At 36.4% G+C, this 18200-nt stretch overlaps 1 protein-coding gene across 15 annotated transcripts in view; it reads left to right on the top strand.

Moving 5' to 3' along the window:
* The window catches only part of syd (JNK-interacting protein syd), a 154912-nt gene that overhangs the window by 11967 nt on the left and 124745 nt on the right, over positions 1-18200 (top strand). For all 15 annotated transcript variants that reach the window (XM_069832348.1, XM_069832345.1, XM_069832339.1 and 12 more), the window contains exons 2-3: positions 7326-7446; positions 16364-16553. In XM_069832348.1, coding sequence (XP_069688449.1) covers positions 7326-7446; positions 16364-16553 — 311 coding nt within the window. The remainder of the gene's footprint in view (positions 1-7325; positions 7447-16363; positions 16554-18200) is intronic.

Raw genomic sequence — 18200 nt, 5'->3', positions numbered from 1 at the left:
TTGATTTCTGGCGTCTTGTCAGCTCATGTGAGTAGTGTGGATATAAAAGGAAAAATTGTGACGGTGTCGTGTATAGTTCCTGGGGTAGCTCAAACGGTAGAGTGTTCGCGCGCTGAGCGAAGGGTCCCGGGATCGATACCCGGCCCCGGAACAATTTTTCCTTGAAATTATTCAGTTATGATAATATAAGTCTGAGCTGAATGATGTGCAGATTATGCATGGTCCACCATTTTAGAAGTTTTTTGGCTTTAAATGAACGCCTACGTAAGTCACTAAATGTTAGTTTTCATGGGAGGCTTTTGAAAAAACACTGCATTCCCCAAACTGTAATCGCATTTTTTTTTGCCAGAAACTATTTATAGGTAAGTTAATTATGTTTTGAAAATTTGTATAATGATACATGAATTTATTAAAAAAAAGAAGAAAATGAAACATGATAGCAACATAATCCATACGTACTGCCGTCGCATTATGAGAAGTAACGAAAAAATTAACTTTGAAAATTAAAATATATGCATGTAAATATTATTCATTAGCGTCCGTTGACTTTGCGTCATTGACCACGGCGTCCCCTCTTAAGAGCGACGTATTGTAGGGAACTGTATTTTTTTTTTTGCCCCGTAATGTTGCTCTCTTTGCACAGGGTGAGTCATAAGTATGTTTGGAAAACGCGTGAGCGTGCTCCTGGATCAAAAATAAGAATAATTCCTTATATGAAAATTTGACGGAAAATGTTTATTTAGTGGAAAAATGGTCGTACTTTCTTTTTGTTCTTTTTTTGTGTCACAAGTGCATGTTTGGAAACGTTTATAAAGGTGCTCAGTGTGTCCCTCTCCACGACGTACACACGACTGGCGAGTTCGCTCAAACACCATGTTGTCATCACGGACCAATTGACATGCATTTTCAACACGTTGCAATAGCTCCCCTGTATCATTCACTGATGTCGCATAGACGACAGCCTTTAAGTGACCCCAAAGATAAAAATTTAATGAGGTGAGGTCTGGTGATTTGAGTGGCCAAGACACTGAATCACCGCGTCCAATCAAAACCAAAACAATGTACTATTGTCTTGTCATTGTGTTGTTTGTAAACAAACACTTGTATAAAATCAAAACAAAAACAACACAATAATATGATCAGATACTTATGAAAACAAAAGTCACTATTACTATTTTTTCCAATAAATAAGCATTTTCCGTCAAATTTTCATATAAGGAATTGTTCTTATTTTTGATCCAGGAGCACGCTCACACATTTTCCAAACATACTTATGACTCACCCTGTATAATGGGAGGCGTTCCAAATAACACCATGATGATGGTTAAAGGAGCAATAGTGAAATGCCGGTAGGGAAAACGGGAGCAACTACCTCTTGAAAACTTACCATCAAGCACTGTCTTTGTCCACAGTCTATTTGGACCCGCCGGACCGCCGAGATTCGAACTGGGTAGCCAGCGTAAGAAGTTGACGCTTTGCTATTCAGCTAACAATGCATCTTTTCACACATAATTGCATGCTCAAGTTTTAAATTTTATTAATTGTGTTATATTCGTACTCTTCCACGGCAGAATGTCTCCCAATACAACTCTGCTTACAGCATCTCTGTAAATGTGTCCCAGTTTCGGTAATACTGTCAAATGTTTTGCTTAGACATCATTACGTTTGTAAAATTATGCAAATCACTCTTCTTAACAGGCAGGTCACCTTAAAGAAGTGAGCATGAGTGGGTATCAATTGACCCCAATACTTCCAGTTATAGTCATCATCTAAGACATTGTATTCTTTCAAGTCTGGGAGTGTTGAATTTCGTTTTTTGATGTGAGAATCTTTGTAAAATTCATTATTGCCAATAATAGAGATGCTGACTCTACAAGTAATCTGTTCATAAAGTTGACCTGATTAATTTTATTATTCTTATGTGCAAATATAGCCACGTGGTTTCTCGAGTCGGTATGTTTCATTCACTTATAAGACACTGAAGTAACATAGGTTATAACTTGCGTAAAAAAGCATCAACTTATATAAGGTGTCTATGAACTACCTCCCCAATTGTATAGTTGTAGAGGACTTCAAACTAAACAAGTTTTGCAAATACTGTTTAAGTCGGAAGCATGTTCTTACGAAATTACGTAATTAAGTTCATAGTAAATTAAGCAGCGCACTCAACTGTTACGTGGTTAGGAAACTAGTTGAAATCGTTACTGAATCCTACGTCACCAAGCTTTGCGAGTCATTTGTGTTCGTACGGTAGAATGAAGCGGTACACCTCAGTTGAATATACCGACATTCATTTCGCCTGCGGAGCTGCTTTCGGAACAGTAGGGAAGCTCGAAAGATTCATCGTAAACTTCCATTCTACCGTGCGTGTACGGAATATAAAACATGACTCAATGCACAAAAGTTTTATCCATTTCTAAGGGACTGGAAGATGTACCCTTTGCAGACAGAAATGAAATGATAAAATGTTACTTCTTCACGATGGAGCTTTTCCTCATTTTGCTCAGAAGATATGAAATCATCTAGACAGTACCCGCGATTATACTTGAATTGGGCTAGGTGGACCTGTACCATGGCCTCCTAGATCGCCAGATCTCACGCCGGTAGACTTCTTATGGGATTACATGAGAACCCTTGTTTATGAAACACCTATTGAGACTGAAGAGATTCTCATCGACAGAATTACTGCAGCAGCCGCGGATATTAGGCGTAATGTTGGCGTCTTCGAGCACACACGACAAAGAATCTTGCGACGCCTTCGTCTTAGCGTCGAGATTGGTGATAGTGATTTTGAACATTTAACGTAACTGTGTAAATTGAAGGACAAGTAAAAATATTATATCTTACACGTGTTTTCTTATTAATTCTGTAGCTTCGTGTTCTTTCGACTTGTACAATATTTTCAAAACTTGTTTAGTTTCAAGTTCTCTACAATTCTGCATGATAATTCATAATAATATAATTCGTAGACACTCTGTATAGTAGGATGCGTATTTTCCGGGCTAGAGGGTCGTGGTCTGTCGGTGTTACAACCAAACGTTTCGTTCACTACTCCGGTGCACATCTTCAGTGGCGTGGTACACGTGTGCGGAGAGATCTGCTGTGTGTATCAGGAACTGGCATTGAGACTGAATGAATGAGTGGGGGAAGTGGGAGGAGAAACTTTAAAGGTACGTGAAAACACGTCCTTGCAAGGGGGGAGTTGGGGCTGTGAAAAACTGAATATGTGAGCTCCAAGGCTCTTGGCCACTTGTCTCACTTCGGGTTTCGCCGCCCCAGTGAAGGAGCGCTAGAAATTTCCAGTGGGTAAGCCGAAAATGGACGTAATTGATTAGCTACAACATACGGGGGGGGGGGGAGGGGCAGAAGTACAGCGACCTGATCCGGAGGAGAGACGCGATGGTACCAACTAGGAGGAGGAGTCTAGGCACGAAACGGTAATAGCCAGTTTGGCTGTTTGAAGATTCGAACGCGTAGGGATTAATCTTTACGGCAATAGCCAATTGGCTCTTTGATGATTTTTCTCAGATCAGGAGACCAGCCAATTGGCTCTTTGATGACTCCATTGATCTGTACAAGGGGGACTGGTAGGACGTCGATATTTAAGGTGTGAGGCTGTTGTTGCTTGTTGTTGTTGCCGCACTAGTTAACCAAGTTAAATGCAATTGATATAACAACTTCAGTATCGGGCAGACATGAAATCACATTGTCTTCAAAACTCCTTCATCCATAGCAGGATTTGAACCGCTAACCATGGACCTAACAGTGATGACTGATGATTAATCATTCGACTACTAACAATAAAATCATTGTATCTTAGAACTGTCCATAACAAAATTCTGTTTGAATTTTTTTGAGCGGGGAGAGAAGGGGAATGACGATAAAAAAGATAGTAATGCAGGCCCATATTTAGGTATGCCAGAAAAAAAAAATTGCGCCCCCCGCAAACTTACGAAAATCTTAAACATTTAGCAGTCAAACTGTAAAAGAAAAAATAATAATAAAAAGACATATGACAGCAATTTGGCATATCGATGGTGTTGAACAGCAACCTCGTATGTAAAAAAAAAAAAAAACAATTTTACAAGAGAGCGAAAAAAAATAAATTTAATATCTTGAAAATGAACAAATGTGTGACATAAGATGTATTTAAATGCCTTGTTGTTAAATATGTGTCCATGCTTTGAAGTAAGACTTGGTTAATTTTTAACATACGAGCTTGCTATTCAACACCAGCGATATGCTACTATGTAAAGCAGGCATCTGCGAAGTAGGAAAATATCGAACATTTATTTTAGTTGATCTTTTCTTTCCTCAAAATTTTACCGCTCCTACGAATATGCTGTCCGAAAACTAGGCCCATGCAGCCCCATACATAGGCCTAAATACAAATTAATGTATTATAGCTAAAAAAAAAAGTATATATATATTAGAAAATACGTAACTTGCGAAATAGTTTAATTTATATATCATAAAATGAAATGTTTTGTGTTAAAATTTGATACACTTTCGTAATTATGGCAAGTTAGATTTCTGCTGGAAGACACCTTTTCTTATTCGGAACCATTCGGAACCATTCCTTCGTTATCCATATCTAGTCTTTCAGGTAAAGCTTTCTGCTGGAAGACACCTTTTCTTATTCGGAACCATTCCTTCGTTATCCATATGTAGTCTTTCAGGTAAAGCTTCCTGGTACGTTCAACCAGAGGTCCCGGGATCGATACCCGGCCCCGGAACAATTTTTCCCTTAAAATTATTCAAATCTGCTTCACAGGAAGCTTTACCTGAAAGACTAGATTTGGATAATATATACGTGACAGTGTACGTTAACGGAAAACCACAATTCCAAGTCACACAGAGTTTGTGTGCACTCGATGTGGGTCTCTGGCGTTTTGTCAGCCCACGCGAGTTGTGTGGATATAAAGGGAAAGGTTGAGACGGTGTCGGGTGAAGTTCCCGGGTAGCTCAGTTGGCAGAGCGCTGGTACGTTCAACCAGAGGTCCTGGGATCGATACCCGGCCCCGGAATAATTTTTCCCTTAAAATTATTCATTCCTTCGTTTATAATTATATTTTCATCTAAACTCAAACGATCTTGGTTAGGTTTGAACCCACGAACGTCGAATGTAATGGAAGGTATACAACCCTTCATGGACGACTAAAAAGTAACATGGAATTAAACACATTTTAATTCGAATTACAATAGCAGACCTGGGCACTATTAACTCGATTGAGGCACTGCAGATTTTCCCTGAACTCCCCACTCCACTTCCCCAACTGAGACGAGTACAGACCGATATTTAGTCCTGATAGCTCGACGACGCGAAAGAGAAGAAGTAATAGGAGTAGTGGGGAGAGCTCCGGAGTAGAGATAAGGGCGAGCGGTCAGTAAAGGAATGCAGTATAGCTTAACTGTACTCGAAACATACCGCTCTATCGCATGCATGACATCCGATCACTCTGAGGGCAAGCATCTGATTAACCCAAACACCCCTTGGCGTAACTAAATGGACTCGCCTGACCCAGGTGCACATTGCCGGCAACTGTCTTACTTACTGGCTTTTAAGGAACCCGCAGGTTCATTGCCGCCCTCACATAAGCCCGCCATTGATCCCTATCCTGAGCAAGATGAATCCAGTCTCTATCATCATATCCTACCTCCCTCAAATCCATTTTAATATTATCTTCCCATCTACGTCTCGGCCTCCCCAAAGGTCTTTTTCCCGCCGGCCTCCCAACTTACACACTATATGCATTTCTGGATTCGCCCATACGTGCTACATGCCCTGCCCATCTCAAACGTCTGGATTTAATGTTCCTAATTATGTCAAGTGAAGAATACAATGCATGCAGCTCTGCGTTGTGTAACTTTCTCCCTTCTCCTGTAACTTCATCCCTCTTAGCCCCAAATATTTTCCTAAGAACCTTATTCTCAAACACCCTTAATCTCTGTTCCTCTCTCAAAGTGAGAGTCCAAGTTTCACAACCATACAGAACAACCGGTAATATAACTGTTATATAAATTCTAATTTCCAGATTTTTTGACAGCAGACTGGAATTAATACATTTTAAATTTAATTATATTAACAGGCCCGGGCATTATTAACTCGATAGAGGCACTGCAGATTTCCCCTTAATTCCCCACTTCACCTTTCCCGGCTGAGACGAGTACACAGGAAGTAAGTATTGTTCAGTGACGGATTGTATAAGATTTTTACGAACTTAGGTTCTCGCTGGTCGCCTGAAATGTATCACTGATGCACAGTGGCTACTGTGTATTTGTTTATAAGACAGTGTAAGCGAAAAGGACATGGGCGAGGGTTTCTGAGTTCCGTTTTGCTTCCCCGGGCTGCAGTAAGTTAAAATCAGTTTTTAGGATTTATAAGTACTGTAATTCACTCAGTATATCATCTATGAGCATATGGATTGTGAAATAAAGTAAGATAATATAATTATTTATTTTATTTTTTATTTGGTTTATTTTACAACGCTTTATTAATTGCGATGGTTTTCTAGCGTTTGAGTGAAATGAAGATGATAGTGCTAGTGAAATGAGTCCAGAATCATGCGCCGAAAGTTAATGGGTTGAGAGAAAACCCCAAAAATCTCAATTTGGTAACTTGTCTCAACCAGGATTTCAACCCGGGCCCGCTCGTTTCATGGTCAGACCTGCTAACTGTTACTCCACACCGGTGGACAATTCTTTATTAAATGACATATTTAATTTAAGTCACAATACACAATAGAATAAAGACCAAATGAACTTATGGTAAAATGAGAATGACAGGGGAGTGATCAATTTGGATAGAATATAGTCTACTACAAACATAATTTGACCATTAGAAAGAAATATAGAAAGGCTGTTTTGTTAATAAAATGTTGACTTGTTTCAGTGAGATGTAATTAATCTGACTGTGCCGTAGCTGTTACGGTACTGTCAGTAATAGTGTGGAATTTGGAATTAGATACTGTATCCACAGTCTGCTATATACAGTCACGAAGCTTGAGTTTTGAGGTGCTAGAAACAATAGACTGTGACGGTACTATTTTGCATTGCCTGTAATGAGGCGATATTAGCGATCCTAGTGGTGAACAACTACCCAATGTTTGCATATTTACTACGTATTGAGCTTCGCGACTGTATATATTAGACTGTGCTGTATCTATGTGTTGTGCCAGTAACTTCTGCATAGCCATGTTCTCTTTGCTCAGGACTGTGTTCGTGCAGCACTAACTGAAAACTGTAAAAAAAATAATTCTGTATTATCATAAGCAATTCCTGTACTTGACTGTCCAGCACGCTAACATGTTCCTTCAATGTTGCAGAAATTGCTGGAACTCGAAGATGCGGGTGAAGACGAAAGAAAGGAACTACACGGAAAAATTGAAAGTCTTGAATCAATTGTACGAATGCTGGAGTTGAAAGCTAAAAATTCTTCTGATCATGGTAAGGTGGATCTTTTTATTTTTTAACGTAGAATACTCCAGTTGTAAATTTCATAGATATTTTTTTAAACCAAGTGCAGAAGAAGAGAAAGTGCACATCTATGAATGGCATTGATTTTACTATTTTTGAGGATTTCATAGTAAATTTGCTTTCAGAAATTAATAGAATATCAAGATGACAGATGAGAGGAGGAAGTGAAGGTTAGAATGATTGCGATAGTGGTAATGGTGGTGGTGGTATGTTTTTCTACGACGATTATGATATTGATTACGAAGATGACGTTGATTATACCTATTATTACGAAGACGACGATGATCATAATGATTACAAAGTCGATGATTATGATTACGAAGATGACGATTAGAAAGACAACTACGATGATCATTATGTTTACAAAGACAGCGATGATCATGATTACAAAGACGACGATAATAATCATTTTGATTACAAAGATGATAGTTACGATTAAGACTGCGAAATCGACAATGATTAAAATGATTACGAAGACGACGATAAAATTTATAAGATTCCGAAGACGATTATTATTATGATAACTAAGACGTTAATGATTACGATTATTAAGACGACGATGATAATCATAATGATTACGAAGATGACGATAAAATTTATGATTCCGAAGACGATGATTCTTATGATAACGAGGACGTTAATGATTACGATTATGAAGACGACGATTAATTATGATAGTATTCGGAAGATGGCGATTCTTATGAAGACGTGGTCAATAATTATTACGATTATGGAGACGACGATGATAATCATGATGTTTACGAAGACGACGATTCTTATAATAACGAGGACTTTAATGATTACGATTATGAAGACGACGATTAATTATAATAGTATTCCGAAGATGATGATTCTTATGAAGACGTGGACGTTAATTATTACGATTATGGAGACAACGATGATAATCATGATGTTTACGAAGACGATGATTCTTATAATAACGAGGACTTTAATGATTACGATTATGAAGACGACGATTAATTATGATAGTATTCCGAAGATGGTGATTCTTATGAAGACGTGGGCGTTAATTACGATTATGGAGACGACGATGATAATCATGTTTACGAAGACGACGATTCTTATAATAACGAGGACTTTAATGATTACGATTATGAAGACGACGATTAATTATGATAGTATTCCGAAGATGGTGATTCTTATGAAGACGTGGGCGTTAATTACGATTATGGAGACGACGATGATAATCATGATGTTTACGAAGACGACGATTCTTATAATGAGGACTTTAATGATTACGATTATGAAGACGACGATGATAATCATGTTGATTATGAAGACGACGATGAAATTGTGTGATTCCGAAGACGATGATTCTTATGATAACGAGAGCATTAATGATTATGAAGACGACGATGATAATCATGATGATTTAGTAGACGATAATTATGATAATATTCCGAAGACGATGATTCTTATAACTAGGACGATAATGATTACGATTATAAAGACGACGATAATTATGATAATATTCCAAAGACGATGATTCTTATAACTAGGACGTTAATGATTACGATTATAAAGACGATAATTATGATAATATTCCAAAGACGATTCTTACGATAACGAAGACGTTAATAATTACGATTATGAAGACGATTATAATGATTATTAAGACGATAATTATGGTAACATTCCGAAGACGATGATTCTTATGATAACTGAGACGTTAAATGATTACGATTATGAAGACGACGATAATTATGATAATATTCCAAAGACGATGATTCTTATAACTAGGACGTTAATGATTACGATTATAAAGACGACGATAATTATGATAATATTCCGAAGACGATTCTTACGATAACGAAGACGTTAATAATTACGATTATGAAGACGATTATAATGATTATTAAGACGATAATTATGGTAACATTCCGAAGACGATGATTCTTATGATAACTGAGACGTTAAATGATTACGATTATGAAGACGACGACAATTATGATAATATTCCAAAGACGATGATTCTTATAACTAGGACGTTAATGATTACGATTATAAAGACGACGATAATTATGATAATATTCCGAAGACGATTCTTACGATAACGAAGACGTTAATAATTACGATTATGAAGACGATTATAATGATTATTAAGACGATAATTATGGTAACATTCCGAAGACGATGATTCTTATGATAACTGAGACGTTAAATGATTACGATTATGAAGACGACGACAATTATGATAATATTCCAAAGACGATGATTCTTATAACTAGGACGTTAATGATTACGATTATAAAGACGACGATAATTATGATAATATTCCGAAGACGATTCTTACGATAACGAAGACGTTAATAATTACGATTATGAAGACGATTATAATGATTATTAAGACGATAATTATGGTAACATTCCGAAGACGATGATTCTTATGATAACTGAGACGTTAAATGATTACGATTATGAAGACGACGATAGTAATCATAATGATTACGAAGATAACGATAAAATTTATAAGATTCCGAAGACGAAGATTATTATGACAACGAAGACGTTAATAATTACCATTACGACGATGATAATGATGATTATGAAGACGACGATAATTTATGATAGTTCCGAAAACGATTCTTATGATATTCTGAAGACGATTCTTATGATAACGAAGACGTTAATAATTACGATTATAATGATGATTTTATTAAAACAATAATTATGATAATATTCCGAAGATGATCATGATTATTATGTTTACGAGGATGTTGGTGATGCTTATGATGGTTAGTACGAAGACGGCAATGATGATCATGATGATTACGAAGACGACCACACTTAAAAGATTCCTAAGACGACGTTGATTATTATTATTGCTACGAGAACTTTGTTGATGATTATGAAGACGACTATGATTACAAAGACGATGATGATCAAGATGATTACGAAGGCGACGATAATTATAATGAAAGCTGCGAAGATCACAGTAATTATGATGGTTACGGAAACGACTGTCATAATATTATTCAGACGATAATCATGATGATTATGAAGATGATAAGCTTGGTCACTAAGATTACGTTGATTAAGATGATTACGAAGACGACGATGATTATGTTTACAAAGAAGACGATTATGATGATAGGTTTAGGTTTTGGTAGCCACGACTCAACTCCATGAGACTCCTTGGATAGTGCAACCGCTGTAAAATGACCTTGTCTTAACTGGGCTAAACAAAATCCCTCCCTACCAATATCTACTTTTGTTGATCGATGGAACTATCATAGAGCCAATTGGCTAGTATATATCCATCGATTCATAGAGTCATTCAACCTAGGAGCCAACTGGCTAGTCTCTGATATTGAGACAACTCATCCTGCCTAAGGTTTTTCCGTGGTTTTCCTAAGGCGCTAAGACAAATGTCGGGATGAGCCCTAAAAGAAATGGGCCACGGACCTGCACTCATATCCCCATTAATCTCCCTATTACTTAAAATAATTAACTAATTACATCTCTCTCCCCTCTTCGTAATTGAGCCATCATATAGCCAAATGGCTTGTCTCAAAATTGAGACGATTCAACAAGGCTCAGGACAACAATCACCTCCTACTTAATAGCCAAATTGGCTAGTCTCTTATATGAGACAACTCATCCTGCCTAAGGTATTCCGTGGTTTTCCTCAGGCGTAAGACAAATGTCGGGATGAGCCCTATAAGAAATGGGCCACGGACCTATATGCCCTTCCCCATATATATTCCACCTTTTTTATAAATGATGTATGCCCTAGTTCAGATAATATTAATAGTCTATTAAATATACGAGGTCACTCAATAAGTCGCAAATTGAAAGGACAGGGACCTCTCAAATTGCAGATTAGATTTCACTGCGCTTCTTCCGACGGCCTTCACATGCTTTGTCATCGAACAACAGATGACGGCGTCTTGCCATCCTAACGGCAAACACCAGCCAACTCCTCCTCGCCCCGTTCCGTGATCAATTGATCAATCTCAGCCCCCCTCGCGTATGTGGTACCTAAGAGGTTACGTCCAATTTCGGCTTCCCCTTCAAAAATTTCTAGAGCTCCTTCAGGGGAGCAGCATAACCCGGAGTGAGACTAGTGGCCAACAGGCTTGGAGCTCACATATTTAGTTTTGTACAGCCCCCAACCCCTTGCAAGGACGCGTTTTGCGTACCTTTTAAATTTTCCTCCCAATTCTCCTTCGATTTTTCGATTTTTCGATGATGATACGACGTCGATGATTATGATGATTATGAATACAATAATTATGATTGCGAAGACGATGACTATGATCACGAAGGCAACGATGGTTATGAAGATGATTACGAAGACGACGATGATTATAAATATTACGAAGATGACAGTGATAATGATTACTAAGATGATTGTGATTAAAATGAAGATTGCGAAGACGATAATTAAGGAGATGATTATGAAGACAATGGCTGTGAAGATTACGATGACGAATATGATATTTTAATATCTGATAAAATTGTAACCGTGGTATAAATATTGTAACCTGCGAAGTATAGGAGAATACTGCATTGTTCATGATTGTTAAACAACGTGTCTTCTTCTATCAAGTGTCTGGCCTGATGCCAGGAGTTCGTGCCAATTCCAGATATTCATGTTGGTTAGTTGTTGCGTAGAATTTATTGCACCATAGAGGCCCATGGTGTTACATGAAGCAGTAGTTTTCCATAGACTTGTGCACTTAAGAATTATAGTGAATTTATTCAGAAATTGAGATATGACTGAAATCATCATCCCGAGGACCCTATCTGAATATCTTTCATAGCCTCATTAAAGAAGAAAAACAGCCACAAAATTAATTTTAAAATAATGAATGAATTGCTAGTTGGTTGGTTGGTTGGTTGGTTTCTAATAGATATATAGGATTGTTATTGGTAACCATTTTCTCCTTAATTTTTCAGTAAAGGACTGAGTTATCGTTTTGTTTATCACCTTCTGGTTGAATGCATTCCATTAGATGATTTTTATTTAAATTTACATCTTGATCCCTGCACAATAGGCAATATTTGTCTGTAATTAGTTTCATTCTGAAGAGATGTTCCGTAAAGTAATATTTCCAATCAGTAATCAAAATTGAACTAAACCTGTTTTTCTTAGTTTTCACTAGAATCTATTTAGGTCTTCATATTGTTGTTTCTTTTTTTTTTTTTTTTTTTTAATTTTGTTTTATTTTTTCGGAATATGTATGATAAGAACTTTCTTGTGTTAAATTTTAACCTACCTTGTTAACATGTTTCGACCTATTTTGGGTCATCATTTTCCTCTTCAGTTAATAGCCTTTTTATTTGGTTTCATTTTGACTTTGGAGTAATTTTATTATTATTATTATTATTATTATTATTATTATTATTATTATTATTATTATTATTTGGCCAAAGTATCAACAATTTCATTACCTTCTAATTAATATGTTCTGGAATCCCTTCCAGAATTACTTCTCTATTTTTGACCTTGACAGTTTCTGTTTTTCATCTATTATATTATTATTATTATTATTATTATTATTATTATTATTATTATTAATTTATTTATTTATACTGGCAGAGTTAAGGTCATAGCGGCTTTTCTTACACTCCACCAGGTCACAAAATACACAAGCAATTATGCTTTAAATCAGGGGTCGTCAGCACAGAGCACCCTGGGGCTAGCATCTCTTACCCGCGGAGAACACAGTGCACCATGGTGCACTCGTAGCTGCTAGAGGGTATGCTCTCTTCCTCTTCCTGCTGCACGATGGTGCACATGGGATGGCACCGCTTACCCTTTGCACATTTCAGCGAGTGCTGACGACCACTGCTTTAAATGAAATAGTTTACTTGTAAATATTTTTTGTTGTATAATTTTACTTCATGTTGAATTCTAGCACAAAAATGTTATTATTTCGATATATTCATTCTAATATTCTTTGGTAAATATTGTATTGTGAATATTCCCTATATATGAATTGGCGATTATATGCCACTGGAGTGCTCTAGGGATAACATCTGGACTTGTATTCTGTGGCTTTGCTCAGGCATTAATTTGAATTCTGCTTGGACTGACTACCTGGTTGGGTTTTTTATTTCGATGTTTTCTCGAATTGTAATGCTAATGTCAGGGAACACCATATTGAATTCAAACCCATCTCACCATAATACCTTTTACTGTTATCAGTTCCATTGACACTAAATAACCATGCAGTTGATACGACAATATTAAATAAACAATGTAGAAATGATAAGTGAAGGGCTTGGTGAAAGAAAAATCTATCCCACGTTTTTAAACTTCTGAGAAAAATTACTCTTCCACCAAGAAGACAAGCAGTGAGTTATATTCCTCTTCTTTAATAGCGAAAATAACAAAATTAGGCATATCCCACAACAAAAAACTCGTGAACGTACACACTAGACGGTGCCTACTGTCATATTTTGTAAAAAAAACTCATTTTGGTTGAAGAGTGGGATAGGCTCTTTTTTCACTAAGCCCTTCAGTTATAATCTTATCAGTATTTGTAACCAAAGTGTACAAGCAGAATGTAGTAAAACCTTTCAAAGGATCACTAACCTTAGAATTCATTTTAGTAATAATTATCATGCTTCTAATCTGTAATAAATTATTTTTTATCCTTCTTGTGCATACAATAATACAGAATTATGCAATTCTTATACATGTTTAAACTCATTATGGTGGGATAAACATATTTGGAAAGATAAAAAATGTACATTGGAAAGATATTAGTTGAATCTGTCGAGCTATGGAAGCAAATTATGGATAGTGAATGCATGTTATAGAAAGAAAATATTGCCTGTTTAAATGGATTATTTGAGACTAGTGTTAAAGTTTTCAGATTATATTGTATACAAAAAATCAAGAAATTAGGTGCAGAGTGGATGCTGAAGAGACTGTGCTAATCAGAATTGAAAACAAAATTTTGAAGTGATTTGCAGATGGCCAAAACAAGTTGACCATTACAAATCTCCAGGAAGAAGAGAGAGATAGACCGAAGAGAACATGGGATGAAGAAAGTAAAGAAAGCAATGCGTAAGAGAGGCCTGAGCATTGAAAATGCACAGGATAGAAAGGTTTTGGATGATTGGCAAGGGAAGATGGCATTAGCTGTAGAAATCTGAAATATATATACACAGTCAACTCCGCCTATAAAGAACCTCTGCAGACCAGCATATTTCGTTCACTATATCCAACGTTCACTAAAATCGAAGGTCTGTTTTTATACCACTGACATTGCTATATTATATATAGTATTAATGTCAGCTTGAGATAGACCATGTTCAATGTCAGTAATAATGTTTGCTTTATCTTTCAACATAAACACTTCACACTTCGACATTCTAATGTTCACAGTTCGAAACTTGAATACAATCTGACCATGTAGACAGTAGACACTGACCGACTTTGCTCTCCCTCCCACTAATTAGGAAGATGTGCTTACTGTGTACGTGGCTTAGAAATTTCCCCGGGTTCACTTATACAAAGATGTGGGAGGAATGGTTTAGAACCATTATACTGTAATTCTTCTTGTACTCACTCTTCCTCCTTTTACAGAAGAAAACACTTTCTCTTCCTATTCTTTTAATAACCTCTGTTGAAGAAGAGATTTCAAGCTGTCCAGGAAGCTGAATAAAGCCAGTCTTTGACTTTCAGTGCACTAAAGGAGTTCGCAAGTTTAGAAGTGTTGTTCTAAACATATTCTTGGAAGTTTATATGAGAAAGAGTTTTCGTAAATTACTATTTTTCATATTGGAGTGAAAATGGCAAGTTTTAAATAAAATGCTCTCTCAACTAATAACACTCAATAAAAGAATTGTATTCCAATGGATATCATCCCATTGTGGAATCCTAGAAAATGAGAATGCGGACGCTTTAGCAAAAAAGGGTAGCACTGCTACTTACAGACCTGTTACTAAATCTACGTATTACTCTGTGAAGAGATTGATTAAATCTACATACTTAGACTTCAACAAACAAAATTTGATAACACAATCTCAAGGGAAAAATGGAACTCTCTGCATCATAATCCACAGTTGATTCCTGATTTACCACGCAAATCATCTGTAGCTGCATTTAGATTGGCAAGAGGCCATTACTGTTTGGCCAAGCATCTGCATAGAATTGGAATATATCAGTCCCCTAACTGTCCATTGTGCAACTCAGATCAAGAAATGGATTCAGAACATCTCAAAATCTGTGCTTCAGTGGCTGGCCATGACAATATCTTTGAAAAATATTGGAGTGCAAGAGGTCATATGACTTTATTGTCAAATACCTGGCATTAGAAAACAACAAATTACCATTTTGGTCATTTTAAAATTAAAACATGTTCTTAGATGTTCTAGTTTTTAGGTTCGCTATAACCGAAGTGAGGGTTCATTATAAACGGAAATATTACGATGAAAGAGTAATGGAACGGAGAAAAATTCTCTCCGGCGCCGGGACTTGAACCCGGGTTTTCAGCTCTACGTGCTGATGCTTTATCCACTAAGCCACACTGGATACAACCCCGACGCCGGTTAGAATCGTCTCAGATTAAGCTCCAACTCTTGGGTTTCCTCTAGTGGCCGCCCTCTGCACTACGTCATAGATGCCTATGAACGCAGGACCGAAGTCCATACATGTGCTAAGGTGCACTCGATATGAGCATATATGATATGCGTAAATCACTTCGGAAATATTACTGTACTTTTTAATTTATGCAGGTCAGAACCAACGATTTAGGTTCAGTATAGCCAAATGTTCACTACAACCAAAGTCACTATATCCAGAATTGAATTTATTGCTTGGTGAATTTATTGTATATACGAATTCCTCTATTAATATAGCCTACACATTATATATTCTTCGTATTTTTATCATTATTTTGGTTTACAGTGTATCGTTTGGAAGAAAAGGAACAAGAACAGAAGCGAGAATATGCGAAGCTTCATGAGCGTTACACTGAGTTGTTCAAGACACACATGGATTATATGGAACGCACCAAGATCCTGATGGGAAGTGCAGAACGACTGGAAGGTGCAGCGCGTGGACGACTACCTGCAATGAACCTTGCACAACTTAACAGGTAAAAAGCAATGGCATAGTTATCCCATTAAAGACCCCAATGGCTCTTGGGGTGGCAGGATGTTAAGGTTCTTGCTTCAGCACTGAATAGCAGTAGGGATGTCAGTCCTGTGTGCTGGCTGCCTTTGCCCATGTTAGAGGCTGAGTAAACTCAAGGGCTATAGTGTAGTTGAAATATTTGTACACAAATATCTTATTAATAAAATATGTTTTACCATTTAAACTTTCTGTTGAAGCAGAACATTCATGTATCATAATTTATTTCTGATTTTATTTACGAAAGAAAATTTTGTAGGCAGATGTTTCATCCTGATGACAATTTTCCAGATTTTCTTGTATCATTTTCTTGACTTCTCTGTGAAGTTTTTGATCTCTTGTTATTTTCTGTTCCTTCTCAATATAGCCTTCCTGTCTTACAAGAAGGGATACACTTTTCGTATCACTGATTTTAGATGATACTGTTTCTAGTGGAATTTACTGATGTAAAATGAAATATGGTTATTCAAATTATACATTGCTCAAAGATTGCCAGGTTATAAGTGAAAGTTCTGATCTGCTGCCTTCTTATTAATGCACTTATCTTACTTCCCTTTTGTTTCATATTGCAGCTACAGCTCATTGTACAGACCTAGAAACAAAATTTGGACCACCTGAATTTTCCAAGTTACAGTGTAACATACCGAGCAAGCACTGAACATGTGCAGTATGTTATAACTGGAACTTGGAAAATTCAGGTGGCCCAAATTTTGTTTCTGGGTCTGTACATTTGCGAGACTGGTAATGAGAGGTCTTGAGTTCGAGACCTGTGTGGTTTATTCTTTTTTTTTTTCCTTACTGTCTTAACATTATATTCTGCGATTTCAATTATCTCTGTAACTTATTTATGGATGTGTTTTTCGTACTATGTTTAAAGTAATGAAAATTAAAACATATGACATTAAAAGAATTGCAAATGAAACCTGTACTGCAGTACGTACAAATTATCAAAAATAGATTACAAAAGACTAGAACCTAACCACATTAATCCTGTATTGTACCCTGAGAGGATGCAGGATTTTCAGAAGATCTATGAAGAGAAGTAGCAGAAGCCTAATACTTAAAAACTGAATATGATGATTATGGTAGTGATGAAGAAGAATAAGAAAAAAAAAAGAAAGAATGGAGACAAAGGGGTATTTTTTATTGTATTACCATACTGTATTATTATTATTATTATTATTATTATTATTATTATTATTATTATTATTATTATTAATGTTGTCATTACACCGTTTCTACATTCACAGGCACGATTCTATCTCATGGAGGGAATAAGTATGGCATTGGAACTTTAACAGTCATAGTTTTCCTGTGTTCATTGAAATAGCTGTGTTATTAGAGAGCAATTATTTTGGAGTTGGCTTTTACCATAAAAACTAAAATGGTTGTGTCACTATTTTCACGCAGTTTTGATGATTACTAGTATAATCAAGGAAAGTTCGGGGATTTCCTATGAGTGAATAATGTTAAAATGGCATTGCATTAAGAATAGAAATTTTATCTTTTTCCTCTTTTACTTATGAATAAGATAAAATCGCAATTGAAATCTTGAAAAAACATGGTTTAAAAAAATGGGATAAACTAAACATATATCGAACTCTATACCTCT

The sequence above is a fragment of the Periplaneta americana genome, chromosome 8 (assembly GCF_040183065.1).
Source record: "Periplaneta americana isolate PAMFEO1 chromosome 8, P.americana_PAMFEO1_priV1, whole genome shotgun sequence".
In the NCBI taxonomy this organism is placed as follows: domain Eukaryota; kingdom Metazoa; phylum Arthropoda; class Insecta; order Blattodea; family Blattidae; genus Periplaneta; species Periplaneta americana.
The sequence above is the reverse complement of the archived record's forward strand: the minus strand, read 5'-3'. Positions and strand labels throughout refer to the sequence as shown.